The 19010-nt window shown below is 42.4% G+C and overlaps 1 protein-coding gene across 4 annotated transcripts in view; it reads right to left on the bottom strand.

The window, feature by feature from the left end:
* Positions 1–1371: 1371 nt before the first annotated feature.
* The window catches only part of LOC132391394 (ankyrin repeat domain-containing protein 42-like), a 42777-nt gene continuing 25138 nt past the window's right edge, over positions 1372–19010 (bottom strand). The window contains exons 11-14 of one of the 4 annotated variants that reach the window (XM_059964514.1): positions 15697–15838; positions 10649–10821; positions 9505–9561; positions 1372–1502 (exon numbers count right to left, since the gene is read on the bottom strand). In XM_059964514.1, coding sequence (XP_059820497.1) covers positions 1490–1502; positions 9505–9561; positions 10649–10821; positions 15697–15838 — 385 coding nt within the window. In that variant the 3' untranslated portion in view covers positions 1372–1489. Of the gene's footprint in view, positions 1503–9444; positions 9562–10648; positions 10822–11451; positions 14874–15696; positions 15839–19010 lie in introns of those variants that run through there. The other 3 variants (XM_059964515.1, XM_059964513.1, XM_059964516.1) reach the window with 3 other exon arrangements.

The raw sequence follows: 19010 nt of genomic DNA, 5'->3' as shown, positions 1-19010 counted from the left end.
TTCAATCCTAGTTTATCAGCATTGGTGTTGCAGCCAAATTCAGAAACAATGAAGAAATATAGATTTATATCCTGTAAGGCTGTTTGCGTGGCTAGTCACTACAACTCCCCACCTTTGAAAACCCATACGTTATCTCTGTTTGTAACATCCTTCCATTCAAATTAACTTTGACATCCATTGTACTTATGTGCAGTGATAGGATTTTCAATGCTGCGACTGCTGGCTTGCCCTGTTGTGATTGGACATTACAGTTCTACTGTCTTACCACCAGGTGACTCTACATCACAGGCTTACCAAGTAGTTTTTATATAATACTGTAAGCTCAAGTGTATCAATGTCATCACAGGAGTATTTCAGTATATGAGTGGATTTTATTTCAGGGCTTTCTTGATTTACCCTGCCACCTGTTAGTTATACTATGTAGGGTCTATCACTTTTTAATCCAGGCAAGCTGTAGGCCAGGCTGGCACGACTTATGACCCATGGGTCACATTCAGTTGCCCTGGAGACCAAGGCTAGGTAAACAGATCATCCCAGTGGTCTACTGGCATGCATTTTACCCTGTTTCTGTGTGGAAAGCTGTGTTGTCTGAGATAGTTAAACAGAGCAGCCTTGTGCATACTTGATCTCTTTTAACCAATACATAAACTTGATTGGAGAATTTTTTTCTAATGAGATTTGAAAGTGGTGGAAACACTCTGAAAAAATTCAATCTGTGGAGAGAAAAATAGAATTAATACTTCAGGTCAATAGCCTTTCCCCAGGGTGCCCGACCTGAAAATCTGTTTAGCTCACTCATTAGATGCTGCCTGATTTGCCAAGTATTTCATCCTTTTACTTCTCATCTGCCTATTACTTTTCCCTGGGTCCTCTCCTCCCCTTTCTCCTACGGTCTGCTCCCCTCTCCTTTCAGATTCTTTCTTCTCCAGCCCTTGACCTTCCTCACCCACTTGGCTTCACCTGTCACCTTCCAGTTAGCCTCTTTCCCCTCCCCCCACATCTTTATTCTGGCATCTTCCCCTTCTCAGTCCTGATGAAGGGTCTCTGCCTGAAACATCGGCTCTTTATTTATTTCCATAGATGTTGCCTGGCCTGCTGAGTTCCTCCAGCAGTTCGTATCGCTCTGGATTTCCAGCATGTGCAGCCTTTCTTGTGCTTTCCACCTTTTATTGTTTTTATTTTGGATTTAAGGTTGCTGCAGTATTTTACTTGCAAATTTTTCTGTGACTTGACAGAACCAAAGTTTGTGGGGGAAGTACACGTAAACAAATGAACTGTTTGGATCTGTTTAACATAACACACACAGTCCTGCCGAAGGGTTTCGGACCAAAATGTCAACTGTACTCTTTTCCATAGATGCTGCCTGGCCTGCTGAGTTCCTCCAGCAATTTGCGTGTGTTGCTCGGATTTCCAGTGTCTGCAGATTTTCTCTTGTTTGGGATCTGTTCAGTGACTTCATTTGGAAACAAAGATGGTGTTTTTTCTGTGTTCAGACAATTGGCCTGATAAAAGCAAAAAAATATATAACAATGCCAGTGGTCAGGATGTAAAGTAGCTTTTCTGGAGTCTTACTGCATATATCCACCTTCAATAATACCTGCCCAATATCAGAGCCATAATTCATTTTAAAACTCTTCCTACTAAGTTGCAAACAAGCTTATAAATATATAACTCATATAAAAATTATCTAGAGATTCTAACAAAGAATTGAAAGTGCTTTAAACACCATATAACCTATGTTACTAGGGAGTAAGCTTACAGAGATGCAGGTGGATGCTCCACTAGTGTCCTGGATTGAGGACTACCTGTCCAGTTGTGAGACTGCAGAGCTGTGTATCAGACACTCTGGTTACAGGGGCACCTCAGGGGACTGTCCTGTCCCCCATCCACACCTCAGAGTTCAGATACAACTCAGAGCCCTGACACCTGCAGAAATTTTCAGATGATTGGGCATTGTGAGCTGTATCAGCCGGGGTCAAGAGGCTGAGTACAGGAGAGTGGTGTACAACTTTATTGAGTGGTGTGGGGTGAATCACCTTAACATCACTAAGACCAAGGAGTTGGTGGTGGACTTCAGGAAGGTGAAAACACCCGGCATTCCCATCTCTATCAAGGGAACGGCTGTGGAAATCGTCTCGGACTACGAATACCTGGGAACTCACTTAGACAATAAACTGGACAGGACTAAAATTACAGGCTCAGTACAAGAAGGGACAGAGCCAAGTGTACTTCCTGGGAAGGCTCCAGTGATTCAATGTCTGCAGTACTGTGCTGCAGGTGTTCTAGCACTCAGTGGTGGCCAGTATTCTGTTCTACGCTGTGGTCTGCTGGGGCAGCAGAGTGAGAGCAGCTGACACAAGAAGATCAATAAGCTCATCGGGAGGGCTGGTTCTGCTCTGGGGTGGAACTGGACTCCCTGGTGGTTGTGTCTGAGAGGAGGATGAGGCAGAAGCCACAAAACATTATGGGCAATCCCTCTCACCCCCTCCATGACATATGGGACAAGCAGAGAACCTTTAGTAACAGACTGAGTCCACCGAGGTGCACCACTGAATGTCACAGGAGATCCTTTCCCCCTGTGGCTTAAGACTCTACAATTCCTCCTCATGAAGTATAAAGTATATGCTTTCATTGCACATCTGTATTTTGCACTATTACTTTTTATTGCACATTTTGAATTTTTTTGTATTTTAAATTATATTTCGTGCAACAATAATTTCCTTTAAGTTTTATCATATCTTAAAGAGGGAAGAACATTTTTCTTTGAAATTTTTAAGTTTTTCTTGGAACTGAAGCCTCTCGTACTCCAATATGCAATGGGCCATACACTCAGTAGCCACTTTATTAGGTAGCTTCTGTACCTAAAAGTGGCCTCCGGGAGTACATTCTTGGACTTCTGCTGCTGCTGTTTGATGTGTTGTGAATTCGGAGATGCTCTTCTGCACACCACTGTTATAACACGTGGTTACTGCCATCTTCCTGTCAGCTTGAACTAGTCTGGCCATTCTCCTTTGATCTCTCTCATTAACAAGTCATATTCACTTACAGAACTGCCCCTCACTGGATGCTTTATTTTTTCACAACATTCTCTGTAAAATTCCCAGGTAACTGCAGTTTCTAAAGATTGTCAAAATCCTCTGTCTGGCACCAACAATCACTCCATGGTCAAAGTCACTTAGGTCACATTTCTTCCCCATTCTGAAGTTTGGTCTGAACAACTGAACCTCTTGACCATATCTGCATGCTTTTTTGCATTGATTTGTTGCGATGTGATTGGCTGGTTAGATTTTGCATTAAATGAGAAAGTGTACCTAATAAACTGGTCTCTGAGTGTATTTGGAACAGACATCCTAAAAGCTGATCCTAATGAAAAGCGTATCTCTTTTGTAAAATGCATAACATTAATACAGGTATGAGGAAGAAATTAGAGCAAACCTCTAGATACAAAAAATAAACAATGCCAACATAATATCCATAAAGGTGTGTTTATTTAATAAAAAGTAGAGTTAGTAGTTCAAAAGCAGATTGCTAAAGAATCTCTAAACTGGTAAGGACTTTAAAAATTTGTCTAATTATCCCGTCAAATAAGTAAGAACTCTGGCAACCGTACACTATGTTTTAAATAAGGACACCTTAGTACTAGTTGATTGGTAGCATCTTAAAATAACTTAGGCTGTAAATAAATGTATTGCCAATGTATGTATCTAAAATTATAATTTGGAATTAGTTAAAGTAGAACAGCTTTCACAAGAGCTGCATTAACTCATGACCTGGATTATCAGCTTGTGGAAAAAGCACGCGCCTGCTCCTCAACTGACTAATGGAATAATCATTCATTCAATAGAATATTCTTTTTCAATCCCCCTCTTTATTGTCCCTCACAGACAGCTTTTGGAAAATTGTCAATATATGTGATTTATTGCTAGAAATCTTACCTATGCCAAAAGATTGTAAGATTCTGTCCCACTCCAGATGTACTTGGTTCTGTACTTAGTGGCATGCAAATATTCGGGCACCCCGGTCAAAATTTGTTATTGTGAATAGTTAAGTGAGTAGAAGATTAACTTTGACTTTTGGAGATCAGTTCAAGATGAAACATTTGTTTCAACATTTTAAGCAAGATTAGTGTATTATTTTTGTTTTGTACAATTTTAGAGTGAAAAAAAAGGAAAGCACCATGCAAAAGTTTGGGCACCCCAAGAGATTTGAGCTCTCAGATAACTTTTACCAAGGTCTCAGACCTTAATTAGCTTGTTAGGGCTATGGCTTGTTCACAGTGTTACGTACCCATGACATGTGACAGTGGTGTACTTGTCAAGTGACAGGTGTTGAAGCTATACTGGACTTGAGGTAATGGTCTTGTGATGGTGGAGTGATGTCATTTTCCCACCAGTAGAGGTCATGTGACAGGTTTTTTTTTTACAGGGTATAAAAGGAGGACCCCTCCCTGTGAGGAGGGGCAGTTTGTGGCTGGATTTGCCATGTTGACTTCATGCCACTGCCTGATTTAATATTATGATGCAGTGTGGTTGGAAGATGGAGTTTTATTTAATGCCTAAAGTTTAAAAGGTCATTGCCAGCAGTTTCTTTATAATACTGCTAGTTGAGATTCAGTGGAGAGTGAAAATCAGAGTTCGGGAGTTAAAAGATCGAGGAAAGTCGATTTTGACAGTGAAACAGGTTCAACTTTGTTTGATTCTCATTTGGAAGGAATTCGCTGACTGTCGCCATGTTAATCCCTGTGAATAGCAGAAAGGATTGGGAACAGTTTTGTAAAGGAAAGGTCAGTGCCTTTAAGCCGTTTCATTTTTCACCTTCGTAAATTCTTCGTGGGAAAAGTAGTTCGACTGGGAACCAAAGCAAGACGACGTGAAAGAGAATTTAAATCGTCTTAAAAAGTCTCTCCCTTAAATGGACTGTAAGCATTTTGAACTTTTGCAATACCACTTTGAAGAACTGTTTTTGCAACATTGCTTTAAGAACTGTTTAAGCTGCTGCACAGCAATTGATTTCCAGTTACGTGAGTGGTTTGTTTACTTTTGGGGGTTTGTTTTTCAGTGTTTAATAAACGTGTTATTTGTTTATAAAAACCCCTGCCTCACTCATATTTATTGTTGCTGAATCTGTAACAACAGTCATCGTTAGGAAACGCCAGGTGATGCAAATTTCAAAGCTTTATAAACACCCTAACCCCTCAAACCCTGTCTCAAAAATCAGCAGCCATGGGCTCCTCTAAGCAGCTGCCTAGCACTCTGAAAATTAAAATAAATTATGCCCACAAAGCAGGAGAAGGCTATAAGAAGATAGCAAAGCATTTTCAGGTAGCTGTTTCCTCAGTTTGTAATGTAATTAAGAAATGGCAGTTAACAGGAATAGACAATAGGTGCAGAAGTAGACCGTTCGGCCCTTCGAGCCTGCACCGCCATTTTGAGATCATGGCTGATCAATTACTATCAATACCCTGTTCCTGCCTTGTCCCCATAGCCCTTGATTCCCCTATCCATAAGATACCTATCTAGCTCCTTCTTGAAAGCATCCAGAGAATTGACCTCCACTGCCTTCCGAGGCAGTGCATTCCAGACCCCCACAACTCTCTGGGAGAAGAAGTTTTTCCTTAACTCTGTCCTAAATGACCTACCCCTTATTCTCAAACCATGCCCTCTGGTACTGGACTCTCCCAGCATCTGGAACATATTTCCTGCCTCTATCTTGTCCAATCCCTTAATAATCTTATATGTTTCAATCAGATCCCCTCTCAATCTCCTTAATTCCAGCGTGTACAAGCCCAGTCACTCTAACCTTTCTGCATAAGACAGTCCAGACATCCCAGGAATTAACCTTGCGAATCTACGCGGCACTTCCTGTACAGCCAGGATGTCCTTCCTTAACCCTGGAGACCAAAACTGTACACAATACTCCAGGTGTGGTCTCACCAGGGCTCTCTACAAATGCAAGAGGATTTCCTTGCTCTTGTACTCAATTCCCTTTGTAATAAAGGCCAATATTCCATTAGCCTTCTTCACTGCCTACTGCACCTGCTCATTCACCTTCAGTGACTGATGAACAAGGACTCCGAGATCTCTTTGTATTTCTCCCTTACCCAACTCTACACCATTCAGATGTAAATCTGCCTTCCTGTTCTTATTCCCAAAGTGTATAACCTCACACTTATTCACATTAAACGTCATCTGCCAAGTATCTGCCCACTCACCCAGCCTACCCAAGTCACCCTGAATACTCCTAACATCCTCATCACATGTCACACTGCCACCCAGCTTAGTATCATCAGCAAATTTGCTGATGTTATTTTTTATGCCTTCATCTAAATCGTTAACGTAAATGGTAAATAGCTGTGGTCCCAATACTGAGCCCTGTGGTACCCCACTAGTCACCACCTGCCATTCAGAGAAACACCCATTCACTGCTACCCTTTGCTTTCCTATCTGCCAACCAGTTTTCTATCCATGTCAATGCCTTCCCCCTGATGCCCTGAGCTTTGATTTTACCCACCAATCTTCTATGTGGGACCTTATCAAATGCCTTCTGAAAATCGAAGTACACTACATCCACTGGATCTCCCTTGTCTAACTTCCTGGTTACATCCTCAAAAAACTCCAACAGATTAGTCAAGCCTGATTTACCCTTGGTAAATCCATGCTGGCTCGGCCCAATCCTATCACTGCTATCTAGATATGCCACTATTTCATCTTTAATAATGGACTCTAGCATCTTTCCCACCACCGATGTCAGGCTGACAGGTTGATAGCTCTCTGTTTTCTTCCTCCTTTTTTAAAAAGTGGGATAACATTAGCCAATCCTCAGGAACTGATCCTGAATCTAAGGAACATTGGAAAATGATTACCAATGCATCCACAATTTCCAGGGCCACCTCCTTTAGTACCCTAGGGTGCAGACCATCTGGACCTGGGGATTTGTCAGCCTTCAGTCCCATCAGTCTTCTCATCACCGTTTCCTTCCGAATGTCAATCTGTTTCATTTCCTCTGTTACCCTATGTCCTTGGCCCATCCATACATCTGGGAGATTGCTTGTGTCTTCCTTAGTGAAAACAGATCTAAAGTACTCATTAAATTCTTCTGCCATTTCTCTGTTTCCCATAATAATTTCACCCAATTCATTCTTCAAGGGCCCAACATTGTTCTTAACTATCTTCTTTCTCTTCACATACCTAAAAAAGCTTTTGCTATCTTCCTTTATATTTCTGGCTATCTTGCGTTCGTACCTCATTTTTTCCTCTCCATATTGTCTTTTTAATTAAGTTCTGTTGTTCCTTAAAAACTTCCCAATCATCTGTCCTCCCACTCACTTTAGCTCTATCATATTTCCTGTTTTTTAATGCTATGCAATCTCTGACTTCCTTTGTCAACCACTGTGGCCCCTTCCCCCCACCCCCTTGAATCCTTCCTTCTCTGGGGAATGAACTGATTTTGCACCTTGTGCATTATTCCCAAGAATACCTGCCATTGCTATTCCACTGTCTTTTCTGCTAGGATATCAGTTCAGTTAACTTTGGCCAGCTCCTCCCTCATGGCTCCATAGCTTCCCCTGTTCATCTGCAACACTGACACCTCCGAGCTACCCTTATCCTTCTCAAATTGCAGATAAAAGCTTATCATATTGTGATCACTACCTCTTGTACAAGCTGTTCCAAGAATGCATCCCGTAGGCACTCTACAAACTCCCTATCCTGTCGTCCAGCACCAACCTGATTCTCTCAGTTCACCTGCATATTGAAATCCCCCATAACTACTGTGACATTACCTTTGCCACATGCCAATGTTAACTTCCTATTCAACTTGCACCCAATATCCATACTACTGTTTGGTGGCCTGTAGACAACACCCATTTGGGTCCTTTTGCCCTTACTGTTCCTCAGTTCTATCCACACAGACTCTACTTCTCCTGATCCTATGTCCCCCCTTGCAAAGGACTCAATCTCATTCCTCACCAACAGGGCCACCCCACCCCCTCTGCCCACATTTCTGTCCCTACGATAGCACGTATACCCTTGTACATTCATTTCCCAGGTCTGATCTCCCTGCAGCCATGTCTTCGTTATCCCAACAACATCATAGTTACCCATTCACACCTGGGCTTCAAGCTCATCTGCCTTATTTCTGACACTTCGTGCATTCAGATATAGAATTTTTAACCCATTTCTCTTCTCTCTGTTTGAGTCGCTGCCTATTGTGCTTAACCCAGCTCCCTGAACTCCCATCGGGCTATACGCCCCTAGAATTTTGTTGTCCTTTCTAAATTTACTTATTCTTTCAACACATTTAACTCCATGTTCCGTCAGACCATCCCTCTGTACATGAGTCCTCCTTATCACTTGTTCCGCCCCACCTTCCTCTACTACACACTTAATATTTCGGAACCGTGTAGTCCCCACCTGTCCTTTATTCTTCTTCTCGCTATCCTCCCTCACATTCTGGATCCCCGCCCCCTGCAAATTTATTTTAAACCCCACCAAGAAGCACTAGCAAACTTCCCTGCAAGAATGTTAGTACCGCTCCAGTTCAGGTGTAAACCGTCCCTTCGGAACAGATCCCACCTTCCCTGGAACAAAGCCCAATTATCTACAAACCTGAAGCCCTCCCTCCTGCACCATCCTCTCAGACACGTTGAGGTCAATTTGAGGTCTGGAAGACCAAGAAAACTTACTGAGAGAACTGCTCATAGGATTGCTAGAAAGGCAAATCAAAACCCCTGTTTGACTGCAAAAGACCTTCAGGAAGATTTAGCAGACTCTGGAGTGGTGGTGCACTGTTCTACTGTGTAGCAACATCTGCACAAATATGACCTTCATGGAAGAATCATCAGAAGAAAACCTTTCCTGTGTCCTCACCACAAAACTCAGCATCAGAAGTTTGCAAAGGAACATCTAAATAAGCCTGGTGTATTTTGGAAACACGTCCTGTGGATTGATGAAGTTAAAATAGAACTTTTTGGCTGCAATGAGCAAAGGTATGTTTGGAGAAAAAAGGGTGCAGAATTTCATGAAAAGAACACCTCTCTAACTGTTAAGCAGAGGGGTGGATTGATCATGCTTTGGGCTTGTGTTGCAGCCAGTGGCACGGGGAACATTTCACTGGTAGAGGGAAGAAGGAATTCAATTAAATACCAGCAAATTCTGGAAGCAAACCGTCTGTAAAAAAGCTGAAGATGAAAAGGGGATGGCTTCTACAACAGGATAATGATCCTAAACACACCTCAAATTCCACAATGGACTTCCTCAAGAGGCACAAGCTGAAGGTTTTGCCATGGCCCTCACAGTCCCCCGACCTAAACATCATCGAAAATCTGTGGATAGACCTCAAAGAGCAGTGCATGCAAGATAGACCAAGAATCTCACAGAACTAGAAGCCTTTTGCAAGGAAAAATGGGAAAAATTCCCCAAACAAGAATTGAAAGACTCTTAGCTGGCTACAGAAAGCATTTACAAGCTGTGATACTTGCCAAAGGGGGTGTTACTAAGTACTGACCATGCAGGGTGCCCAAACTTTTGCTTCGGGCCTTTTTCCTTTTGTGTTATTTTGAAACTGTAAAAGATGGAAATAAAAAAGTAATCTTGCTTAAAATATTAAAGAAATGTGTCATCTTTAACTTAATGCCTTTTGGAAATCAGGACATCTTTTACTCGCTTAGCTATTCACAGTAACAGAAATTTTGACCAGGGGTGCCCAAACTTTTGCATGCCACTGTAAGTGCTAGTCCTGAAGGTGTCTGTGTTGAAATTTGATTCCTTGGTGCTATATTTTGAAGAGAACTGGACAGGAGACCAGCCTCAGCAAATCTCAAGGGCTGCTCTGATGCTGCATGCAGAAGCCAGTACTGGTCAACAGGTGTCACTGTAGAACAGATTAAAAGTTCTGAATTTCCAATTACATATTTAACCTGTTTGTGTAACCTTACCTGTTGCATAATTTTCCTCCACACCCTCAGCCAGCTGAGTTCATGGATCAGTCCCTGAGGTGACTGTTAAAGCAATCCCTTCTGTCTCGAGCTGTCTGCAATTAGGGCACAAGGCACCTGCGTCTCTTTCTAAAAACATTAATATTGTGACTATGAAAGTGTCACAATATTCCTCTTTCAGTTCTCCTCCCAAGGCCCCTTCATCCTCCCTTCTCCATCTCTTCCTCCCCCATTTCTGCACTTTTATTCTTCCTTGTATCCATTCTCCCTGTTTGTTTCCTCATCTTACCAGTAGAATCTGTAAATGAGAACCAACCAGAAACATTCAGCCCAAACAAAATATTTTGAAGATGCATTTAAAATTACAGCATTGAAGTTATGAAGTAAAGCATTACAGTAGATATGATCATTAAATTGGTAAAAGTGTAGATTTAGCTATTTTCATCATTGTTATTATATTATGCATATATAAATCTGAAATTATGCCATTTATTCTGTATCCAAATTGAAAAGTTAATATTTACCACAATTCACTGTGCTGACTCATTAGGTTCACACAACAATTGTGTAGCCTGACACAGAAATAATGCTTCAATTATTTTTAAACTCTAATATAAATTATCCAAGCCATGGTAAAATTCAGGATTTAGTAATTTCTGAGGTGAAAAATAGGGTGTAATTTAATCCAGCCTTTAATCTGGAGTTGACAATAACCTTGAGCCAATGGAAGATAATTGGGTGGAAGGGGAGTGCTTGCTGGGGTGTTGCTGTCTGTGGTTTAAGCTGCTCCTATCAGGAATGCATCGCACAAACACGCCTCCACTGCTCAGCATCTGTTTATTCTTTAATGCTTTTCTCCCTTTAAATGGTTCTTCAATATTTTCTTCCTACAGAAGGAAAAGGAAATGATTCAAGCTGGACATAGATAACATGGTATAATTTGTAATGATCATTTCTAATAAATATTGGTGAAGAAAGTAAAGACAAAGACCTCATCAACAGATAGAAGAACCTGGAACTGTTATCAAGCAGGAGCCTCTTGATATATAGTTGACTCCTAATACTCACAAGCTGGCGTCATAGAATGGTCAGCACAGAGGAGAAGGCCATTGTGTCAATGCTAGCTCTCTACCAAAAAGCAAATTTGTTCCTTTTTGTTTGGGAAAAAAAACTATAAAATTCAGAAAACTCCATCCCAAGCAACTCAGCAAAGTCCTCAGATCTGAGACAGGATCCATTAAGGGGGAGCTGTCCCTCAGATTATGCAACCAAAGGTTGACTGTCACATTGAAATATGTATCAAGCAACAAATTGGACACATCCATCAGCATTCTGTCAAGCGAGTAGATTGCAAGGATCCAATGCAAATATATTCATAGAGAAATTGTGTGATGTGCAAATAATGATTCAAGAACATCAAGCAGCATCGAGGACAGAATGAAGTAAAAGAAAATCAAATCCACTTTCTGGCAGGCACCAAACTTCAAAGCACATTTTATTATTAGAGTACATATATGTCATCATATGCAACTCAGATTCATTTTCTTGAGGGTATACTCAGCAAATCTATAGAATAGCAACTATAATCATGATCAACCAGAGTGCAGAAGACAAAAAACTGCAAATGCAAATATAAATAAATAGCAATAATGAGATAAGAGTCCTTAAAATCTCAGAAGCCTTGCTCTTTAGCCTCTGCCTGTATACAGGTAGGAGGAGGTCATCTCAGTGATTCTAGTTGGAATGCAGTCTGGGCAAACAACGGCAGGTATTTCTCATCTTAGTAAAGCAGAGGTCTGGTGATAATTGGAATTTTACTAGGTATTGATACAGCAAAAGATTTAGAGAAACCTGGACTGTGCAGGAGTTGAAATTTGCAAAGAGAAGGCATAAAGAAATGAAATAATGGAAATCCTAAAGACGTCATAAATATATGGGAGAGCAAGAGGAATAGAGAATAGGGAATAGAGACTGTCACAAACAAAAAGACAATGAAGGCAAAAATAGATGGGAAGAGTGTGGTAGTGTGGTTGGTGGCCCTAGTAACAATAGGCATTGAGAGAACACTGGCTAAGCTTATACATCGAATCGTGTGGGTGTTGGAGGTCAATTACCTTAGCCCAAAGACATCACTCAAGGATCCCTTAAAGTGATGTCCTAGGCCTAACTATCATCAGCTTCGTCACTACATGTTCCTTCCATCACAAGTTCAGAACCAGGATGTCCAGTAATGATCACACTACTCTCCATTCATTTCACAACTCCTTAACAAATTAAATAAACATGCCTAGAGAATATTCTAGAGAAGACAGGATGGGAAGAGGTATAATCAAGATAGCCGTGGAAATCAGTAGGTCCATAAAAGTTGTCAGTAGACAGTTTGTCTTCAGAGATGAAATCAGAGAGGTTGAGAAAGGGGAGGGAGGGAACATAAATGGAATAAGTAAATTTAACAGCAGGGTGGAAGTTGGAGGCAAAGCTGATGAAATTGACAAGCTCAGCATGGGCGCAAGAAGCAGCACCAATGTAGTTGTCAATGGAGCACAGGAAGAATTGGGGAGCATTACCAGGGAAGGCCTGGATCATGGACTGTTCCGCACAGCCATTGAAAAGGGAAGTAATGCCAGTGGATACACCTTGAGTTTTGAGAAAGCTGGAGATGCCCAAGGAGAAATCATTCAGAGGGAGGACTGTTTCTGCTAGATGGCAGAGGGTGGTGTTGGAGTGGAACTGGTTTGTTCTTTAGTTGAGAAAGAAGTGGAAAGCTTTAAAGCTTACTTGATAGGGATATAAATGTATAGGGACTGGACATCCATGGTGAAGATGAAGTGGTCAGTTCCAGGGAATTGAAAGTTTTTGAGGAGATCAAGAGCATGTTAAGTGTCATAGATGTTGGCAGGAAGGGGCGAACCACCTACATCGAGGTATGCAGACGAGTTCAGTGGGACAGGAGCAGGCAGAGACAATGGGCAGATTTGTGGTATCAAAGTAGATTGCGAGGTAAACAGCATCTTGGAAGTAAATAAGTTACCAGCCCCAGATGAAACATATATCAAGCAAGGAAAGAGACAATGGATTCACTAACCACTATTTCCATGAGTGCTGTGGTAAAGGATCAGTGCTATGTAGGAATGGAAAAGCATAGTATTACATACTGTAGGTGTAGCACAGCCATTGTACTGGTGGATTATAAGATCTAGAAGAGGTGAGAAGCAGAGAGCTTACCAATCAAATCTGGAATCAAACAAGGCTTGTGTTTTTTTTAATTATGTGTTATCATGAGAAAGACATGAAAATAAGCAGAGTGACAATTCCTGGTTGCAGATCCACTTTAGTCAAATCCTTCCTGCACACGGACGACAGCACTGCATTTTGCTGAGAGCATGGTGGGTCCACAGATGGTTGGTATATGTGTCCAGCTTGAAGCAGCCTCAGTGAATCAGAGTCAATCATAACTTGAGTGAGGCCACGTCCTTTCACATCAGGCCCAGCTCTTTGATTACCTGTGGGTGCTGGGAAGTCAGTTTGGAGGAGTTGGGACATGCAGCAAGAATTAGCTAGAGCAGATAATCAAGGTGAAGCAAAAGTTTGGAATGTGTTGGAGGCAGGGAAAGTAATGCTCGGAGGAACTTAATTATCAGGAGTAAGGTGCTGTCAGTGTTGCTGCACATGGCACAGGTGAGGACCAAACTCCACTCCTGCAGCATGGCAGTCATCCAAGCTATCCTCTATTTCACCTGGCAATCAAAAATGTATCTTTTCTGTAGGTAGGTAAGGTACATACCTCCAGAGAAAGAGGGAAGAAGCTTACCAAACTCAGCCCTCATTTTGGTGGCCACTTGTGTGTGAGGCTGCATCCAGATGGGCTGAAGGCCAGGAAAAGTGTCACAATGTACCAAATTTGACTCGTGCTCAGTGTTTTAAGGGATGGGCCGCTGAAAATTTCAATCTGCTAGACCACGGCACACCGCCATTCCCTCAAAGATATTTCTGTGAGAAAACAGTGGCACCAGTGGTGAAGCAGTTCCAGTGACCAGGGTTCCATCCAGACCTGCAGCCATTGGTATGGAGTTTATACTTTCTCCGTGTCAGTATGGGTTTCTTCCCGCTGCTTCATTTTCCTCCCACATCCTAAAGCCATGCAGACTGTTCACTGTAAATAGCCCCAGAATTTGGGGAGCCTTTGGGAATGTGTGGAGAAAAAATAAATGTAGAATTAATATAAAATCAGAGCTTCACAATTGGTACTGACTCAGAGGGATGAAGGCCCACCATGCTTTATGACTCGATATCTCCATGGAAAGTGAGAGGCTATACCCAGTGCAACAGCCCTTCACACTTTACACGGATGGCAGGATTGGGGATGAAGCATTAGGGACATTGACATTTTGTCAGTGAACCTATTGAATTATCGGTGTAGACATGCCCCAAGGGTATCATTATAGATTTTATGGATTAAAAACATGAAGTATACTTTTGGAAAAGAATATAGAGAGGAAAATCAGCACTGGAAAAAGGACAGAGATTTTCAAAGATGTTATCAGTCTGAAATATTACAGCGACAAAAATTTACTTAGTCTAAGGTTGCTTTCACTAAAATGAGGAGAGATTAAGTTGTGTCAAATTATAAGGCACCTGGTTATAGTGAATGAGGAGATGGTGAAAGCTGCAGTCTCCATCATGGTCACAACTCAGTCTTAGGTGGTTTCTTTTTTTGTTCATAGGGATCGCTCTTAGGACAAAGTGGGGCTGCCCCAGTACATCCTTGTTAACACAAATGTCACATTTCAGTGTATTTTTCAATATACATGAGATATACAAATCTGAATCTGCTTACACTAAGCAGACAATGTCAGCAGTTCCAGGCTTTGGCTCAGAGAACAGAGACACGTTGAGAAGGTATTTCACCCATAAGTGAAGGTTATCTGGAACTTGCTGCCTAAAAGGGTGGTAGAGGAAAAAGAACATCCTGCGTTAGAAAGTATTTGAAAGTGTACTTCCTGTGTTGGAATGAAAAGGCTACAGGCCAACTTGTTAGGCTGAAGAGCTCTTTTGACCAACATGGATATAGGAGTTAAATAGTCTCTATGATACAAATTCTCATGACTATATTGTGAAGTTCTTCCACATCTGGTGAGAATGGAAATGAACGGTAACAGCAGGAAGAAAGTAACAAAACCATTATCATTCACGATGAACCCAAGCAAACAACTTGGATGACAACTTTGTCCAGGTGACAGAAATGCTTTTCGTCACCTCCATAATCTGCCTAAAAAAGAGGGGGGGGGGGGGGAATCACAAGAACATGCTTGAGTTGTGAAAAGCAGAGCACTGCAGCTCCCTTTCCTCTCTCTGCTCCTTAAAATGTGTGTGTTTAGTTGCATTTCCAGTTCAAACAGTCATCAACCTGAAATGTAAACTGTCCCTCTCCCTTCCCCCTCCCTCCCATTCCTCCACCTTCCCTACAGATGGTGCCCAACTTGCTGAGCATCCCCAGCATTTTCTGTTTTTGATTTCAGATTTCCAAGACCTGCAATCTTTTCCTTCTCAGTTCCTCTGTTGGCTTAGGTTCTGCCTAAACCTCTTGCCTCCCTGTCTCGTGACAGCCTCAGTTCAGAAGTGAATGGAGGTACTGAGTGCTAGAGAAGAGATGAGAGTGATTGTGGAATATTCCCTGGGTTCACTGCTAAAATTAAATGTTCTTTGCCAAAAATTGAAAATCCAGGATTCTTCAATCACGATGAGTCAATCAACCCACTCACCACAGAACTGCTGGCAATCTTCATCTTCTCCAAACATCGATTCAAATGACAGATTTCAGTGTGGCAGTCGTCAAGTTGATACTCCAACTTCTCGCGTCGTAGACGTTCGTACTCCAGTTGTGCCCGCAGTTCCTGCAGTAGCCTGGACAAAGGCAAGTTACATCAACACACCATTTAAAGTGCTGCTCCACACCCAACATCCAGGAGTGTGTTCTGGCACGTCCTTAGAGTTACAGGAGAAGTAACTTTGCTGAAAAGCCCACAACAACCGTGTGAACTGTAAACTCTAAGCAAGTGTCGCTGTGCAATCGTGGGCAGAAGGCCTGACTGATTTTCCTTATTGATGTCATCTAACACAGCACAAAACGTCCGTGCCTTGTAGAGGAAAATGACGACAGGAAGAATGGGAAGTGTGGACGAATCTCAAATCCAAGACCCCAAATACAACTGGTCATAGATTACAAACACAAGAAAGTCTGCAGATGATGCACAAAATGCTGGTGGAACGCAGCAGGCCAGGCAGCATCTATAGGAAGAAGCGCTGTCAACGTTTCGGGCCGAGACCTTTCGTCAGGACTAACTGAAAGATAGTAAGAGATTTGAAAGTAGGAGGGGGAGGGGGAAATCCAAAATGATAGGAGACGACCGGAGGGGGTGAGGTGAAGCTAAGAGCTGGAAAGGTGATTGGCAAAAGTGATACAGAGCTGGAGAAGGGAAAGGACCATGGGATGGGGGACCTAGGGAGAAAGAAAGGGGGAGGGGGGCACAAGAGGGAGATGGAGAACAGGCAAGGAGTGAAGGGCAGAAAGAGAGAAAAAAAAAGGAGGGGGAGAAATAAATCAGGGATGGGGTAAGAAGGGGAGAAGGGGCAGTAACGGAAGTTAGAGAAAGTCTGCAGATACTGGAAGTCCAAAGCAACACACACAAAAGTTGATGTTTTGGGCTGAGGTGGGGGGAGGGGTGAAACACAAAGGTGAGAGGTGAATCCAGGTGGATAGGAGGGGTCAAGGGCTGAAGTGTAAGGAATCCTATAGGAGTGTGAACCATAGGAGTAGGAGAAAGTGTAGACCCAGGGAGAGGTGATAGCCATATGAGAAGAGATAAGAAGCCAGAGAGCGGAATAGAAGAAGGGAGGAGGGAAATATTCACTGGAAGCACAAATCAATATTCATGCCATCCGGTTGGAGATGTCGAAACAAAATGGGGATCAGAATTAGAATGCTTTGCCATCAGGAAATTCTGCCTTTGGCAGGTGGAGAGGAGGTGCTCAGTGAAGCAGCCCCCCCCCCCCCCAATTTCCGATAGGTCTCACCGATGTAGAGGAGGCAGCAGCGGGAGTGCAGGATGCAACTGGCGACCCCAGCAGACTCGCAAGGGAAGTTCTGACTCACCTGGAAGGACCGTTTTGGGCCCTGAACGGAGGTGAGGGAGGAGGTGACTTGGCAGGTGTAGTACTTGGGCCACTTGCAGGGATAAGTGCTGCTAGGGAGATTAGTGGGGAAGGGTGAATGGACAAGGGAATCGTGGAGGGAGCGATCCCTGTGGAATGTTGGGGGGGGGCAGGTAAAGATTATGTTTGGTGGTTGGATCCCTTTGGTTATGGCGGAGGGTGACGTGGTGGATGCTGAGGCTCATGGGGTGGTAGGTAAGAACAAGAGGACCTCTATCACTGTTAAGGCAGAGGGAAGATGGGGTGAGCGTGGACATGCAGGGAATGGAGGAGATATGGGTGAGGGCAGTATCAATAGTGGAGGAAGGGAAACACCATTCTTTGAAGGAGGTGGTCATCTCTGATGATCTGGAATGCAAAGCCAAATCCCGAGAACAATGCAGCGGAGACAAAGGAACTGAGAAAAGGGAATAGCATTTTCACTTTGAGACAGTGTGGAAAGAGCTACAGTCAAGACAGCCGTGGGAATTGGTAGGTTTATAAAAGAGGTCATAAATCAGTTTAATTGCTCACTCTAAGAAAACATCAAAATGCACCTTGTTTTGAGAACAGGGCTAGATTGTAATCTTCCCATAACCCTAAGAACAGCATTCTTGCATTATGAATTTATACTTAAGTGAATTCAATTTAGCATTTTCAAAAGTATGGGATTATCTGATGACTAACGTAGTTCTGTCCAACAGAAATGTGATAATAATGTTTCCCAGCCTCTTTACACAGCAGTGATTTGTAGCACTGCCAAATGACACTAACTGGGTCCAGTTTCTGCTAAAGCACTTTTTAAACACATTAATGACTAAATGATCTGTCCTTTAACTAAAAAGATGTTGATTGGGACAATTAAGTCTTCCACAAAGTGAGATCATATTGTACCAGAGGGTCCACACTGTCATACCTTAAGCACTTAGGCCACGTCAAATGTTAGTTTAGGTTACTTTGAAGAACAGAGGCACCATTTCCACACATTTCGATACGAGGGGTGATTGATAAGTTCATGGCCTCAGGTAGAAGGAGTCAATTTTAGAAAACGTAGCACATTTATTTTTCCTACATTTACACACTTAGTCCAGCAGTCGTGGAGCATACGGATCCCTTCTTTGTAGAAGTCAGTGTTTAGAACCTCCAGAAGTGGTCCACAGCATGGGGTGATTGATAAGTTCATGGCCTAAGGTAGAAGGAGATGAGATATTAACATAAAACTTTCTGCATTTTCACTCAGAGTTGAACTACATGTAACGAGAGCTGTATGACTCATCTCCCTCCACCTTAGGCCATGAACTTATCAATCACCCCTGCTGTGGACCACCTAGAGGTCCGGGACGCTCTCATTACATACACGTGCAGTTCAACTCTGAGTGACAATGCAGAAAGCTTGAAGTTAATAACTCATCTCCTTCTACCTTAGGCCACAAACTTATCAATCAGCCCTGCTGTGGACCACTTCTACAAAGAAGGGATCTATATGCTCCACGACCACTGGACTAAGTGTGTGAATATAGGAGGGGTCTATGTTGAAAAGTAAATGTGCTAGGTTTTTTTAAATTGACTCCTTCTACCTTAGGCCACAAACTTATCAATCCCCTCTCGTATTTTGGTTTAAAATTAATCTAGTACATTAGAATTGTCTGTTGCCAAAATAACAGTAGCTGACACTTTGTTTCTAAAAATCCTAAAACAAAGGTTTCATTCTTTCCAGAATAATCATTAACTCAATTATTGCTTAAGATCTACAGTACTTTTGGTTAGATTCTGTGGACAGAAAACCTCACTGCAGGTTTTCCAAAATCTAAAAACTTACAAAATCTGAAGTGTTTTTTAGCACTGTCATAGTGTCACAAGTGGAAAATTCCACAAGACACTGGGA

This window comes from Hypanus sabinus, chromosome 3, assembly GCF_030144855.1.
Source record: "Hypanus sabinus isolate sHypSab1 chromosome 3, sHypSab1.hap1, whole genome shotgun sequence".
NCBI classification, from domain to species: Eukaryota; Metazoa; Chordata; class Chondrichthyes; order Myliobatiformes; family Dasyatidae; genus Hypanus; species Hypanus sabinus.
Note: the sequence above shows the minus strand (reverse complement) of the source record. Positions and strands in the feature narration are given on the sequence as shown.